Here is a 3,469-nt window from a genome sequence, read left to right as displayed (position 1 = left end):
TTATAAGAATCCAGGGATGTCGGCAGTTACACACCGAGCAAATTTTAGACATGCACCTCCGTAACGGCCAAGTGATAGGTGCACCAAAAATAACATCGACAAGAATGTCAGATGTGAATGAGTCCAGTCGATTCAGCCAACACAGGAGCCTCACCTCCCCTTGTGTTGCTCTTCAGCAACATAGAGCCACCTCAGCTGGCAGTCCATGTAGGGCGAATGACAGAGATACTCCAGCTCGAGTAACGGGCTAGGTATATGGCAAGGTTGAGGTGAGGCTTCGAGCGACTATAGGCCTACCTTTTGCATGCCACTGCCTTGCGCCTGCCTCCGGTTGCGGGGCCGCAAATTCTCCGAAAGCGGGGCGATAATATGGAACCCTTCTTAACGCTTGTGGAGCAATGATTCAAGAAGATGGACCTGCCACAAGGAAGCTGAGGTGAGAACCTGAGGTGACGAACTAGGAGAATACCTCGACAAGGACTCTCTACGACACTGGCTGCACCTAAAGCAACCAGGTGTGAACAAGACTAATTGGCCTCTCCTAACAGCGGAATAAATACAAAGCTTTTGCGGGACAGGCCGAACTACCTCTATCCAGCAAATGGCCGCCAATAAATGGATTAGAAATCAACGGACATATTCAGCTAATTTCGGGCGGGTCGTGTCCATTGTCAGCAGAGAACTTTGTAGGCTGCTTCTTGACTAGCTAGAGATGCTGCCTCGAAACCGCATTGCATGGCTTGAAAACTGGTTTTCCTCTCGACGCTGCAATCAGCAACCACGCCCTTCCACCCACCTTCCGTGCAGGCACCCAAAAACAGCTAGACCCTGAGCCCAAACGTTTTATCTGCCGAAGCGGATCATCACTTACAGTAGTGCAACACAACAGCGCACACAAAAGAACTCCCACCCAACCACACCCAAATACACCAAGCCGCTACCCACAAGCAGCTTCACTTGCTAACGCTCTACGCGCTTACACACGCATGCCAATGCTCTCACACTCGCATGACATGAAATGGTACATGACGCGGCAGGGGAAGATCAAGTTTAGTAACTAGAGGGGGACAGCAAACGTTTTGGCCGATACGGCTGACCATTGGGGGGCCAAAGAGGGAGAATTCCGCTGAAAGTGAAGGGGATTTCTGCTTAGCCTAGTAGGAGGGGCAGATAGCGCAGGCTGTGCGCCGACACCCGCCGACTCTGGGGCCCTCCGCCAGATGACTGCTGATGGACTAGGAACGGCCAGCTATCAGTGTAAAGGACGAAGGCGTTTAGCCAGCAGCTGTCCTTCTGGGAAGCAAAGAACCCGCAGTCCCGGGGAAGCATGCAAGAGGTGCCGTGGCTTAGGCCACTAGGCTCAAGATTGGCCCACCCCGGGCCACCCGCGAATAAAGCCAGAGAGCAAGTCCGAGCAGCTCAGCACATCTTAACGCCTGGGCGGGCGGAGCGCCTAAACGAGAGAGCCTAGGCGTAGTGGGAGACAAACGCACTAAGCTGCCTAATCATGGCAAATGTGTGATGTGCGCAGTAGCAACAGGACCCAATGCAATTCCACTCTGCCCACGGTGAAGAAAGTGCGCCGGTACGCACTGAAGGGAATGGAGCCGCGTGAGTGGGGAAACGCGCTTATAGACCATCTCGTGGGGCCGGCTCTAACGTATTGGATGTATCTACAGCGAACTTTCGATCTAAGCGACTGGACGACCGTAAAGCACCGGCTTTTGGAACGGTTTAACAGAACAATGTCACAGAGCGAAATGCTAACTGAGTTGGCTAAAGTGCGGTGGAATGGCAGCCTGAAGGATTACACGGACCGGTTTGCGACAGTAGCGGAGCGGGGCATGAGTCTTACCCCTGCCGAACTCGCGGAATACTACTGCACGGGGCTACCGACTGACCTCCATCTCTCAATAACTAATGACGGACACGTGAAATACCTGACGTGGGAACAAGCGGCGACAGCCGCAACACGGTTTTACGAGCCCAAGCAGAGCGTGCTGGAACTCCGCGAAAGAAACAGTCGAGCCCTTAGGGCTGCCATGCAGGCTAATGGACCCCGTGGGCGCCAGGAAATAGAAAATCGCTCTTGGGGAGCCCGAGGAAACTGTTTTGAGTGTCAGGGTCGCGGACACCCGGCACGCGTCTGCCCCAGCAAGGGGGAACGTACCAAGCGTCCGGGGGAAACCTGCAAGAGATGTGGAGGTGTGGGACACTATGCTCGGGACTGCCCCACGTATGAACGCGGCCTGCCCTAGCCGGTGGACAAGCGCGGTAGAGCGCCCGCCCGTCCTAGTACTGAAACGACGGAGCGATTAAACTTGCGAGCCTAGGTGTAGCTGGAGACGAGCGTTCTAGGCTGCGTAGTCATGGCAAGGGGATGATGTGCGCGGTGGCGACAGGCCCCAATGCCATCCCAGTCTCCCTTGAGAGGAGAAACCAACTCCTCAGCACTGCGGAAGGAACTAAAACGAGCAAGGAGCACGAGGAAGAGACTCGGCCGCTCACGGAAATGCGGTGGAAGTCTGGGCCAACGTCGATCCTGAGTGAGGAGACTCCGGACGCGACGACGAATAACCGCAGGAAGTCTGCGGAGGCAACAAAGGAAGGCCACGGGTCCGACGTGACAGAGATTCTGCCCCACTGGTGGAGGGAGACTTACATGAAAGAGTCTTACGACCAAGGGGGAGCGTTGTGTTGTGTGGGTGCGACGGCGGTACTTCGCGTAGAGCTCGTAGGGAGTCCATGTGAGGCCCTCTTGGATACTGGAGCTTCACGAAGTTTCATTAGTCCCAAAACAGTCGAACGACTGCAGCTGAAAGTGCGGATGCTTCCAAGGGAACATAGGTTCACTGTGGCCACAGGTGCACGACTACGCATTGACCGGGTTGTAACGGGACTGACGTTGTGGTGTGGACACGCACGTTTTTCCGGGGACTTTTTAGTGGGACCCGTCCCCTATGACTTAGTCTTGGGCTTGGATTGGCTGACGGAACACAAGGTGGCCTGGTATTTTCAGTCAGACAAGCTCCGAACCTATGACTTACCGGTCACCACGCTCAATGGCCAGCAAGCCTGACCGCTTCGATGCGACGCTCCACTGTCAAGGTAGCGTGCCCACCCAAAGACCCCTGCAGAACAAGCGTATGAGATACTGGCAAAGCAAGTGGCGGGTATGTCTGCCGAGGAGGCCGCCATATTCTTACGCCCACCTCCAAGGAGGTATAAACCCCACGCGAAGAAGAAGGCGAAGGCGCGGATAACGTCGCTCGTTCGTCAAGCCGCTGAGGACACAAAGGATCTCAAGGCCCCAATGCACGGTTTGCATCTCATCCTGGCCTTGCCCGAAGCCGGTCCGGCAATGCCCCTACGGCTCGCGGACGAGTGGCAAGGCGCGCTCTGCTGCGCATTAATCGGAACTCAACCCGCGCCCTCCAGTTGGAATAGTCCTCCGGCCATAACCGTCGCG

The 3,469-nt window shown here is 55.6% G+C and overlaps 1 protein-coding gene across 1 annotated transcript; it reads left to right on the top strand.

Annotated features, from left to right (window-relative positions):
• Positions 1-398: 398 nt before the first annotated feature.
• Positions 399-3,079, top strand: ENH_00007820 (hypothetical protein; the record flags this gene model as incomplete). Its single annotated transcript, XM_013578639.1, has 3 exons — positions 399-436; positions 1,532-2,205; positions 2,403-3,079. The coding sequence occupies 3 exons, from the start codon at positions 399-401 to the stop codon at positions 3,077-3,079; spliced, it is 1,389 nt and encodes a 462-aa protein (XP_013434093.1).
• Positions 3,080-3,469: the final 390 nt, after the last annotated feature.

This window comes from Eimeria necatrix, genomic scaffold (genome assembly GCF_000499385.1).
Source record: "Eimeria necatrix Houghton genomic scaffold, Enh_scaff1225, whole genome shotgun sequence".
Classification (NCBI taxonomy): Eukaryota; Apicomplexa; class Conoidasida; order Eucoccidiorida; family Eimeriidae; genus Eimeria; species Eimeria necatrix.
This window is presented reverse-complemented; position numbering and strand designations above follow the sequence as displayed.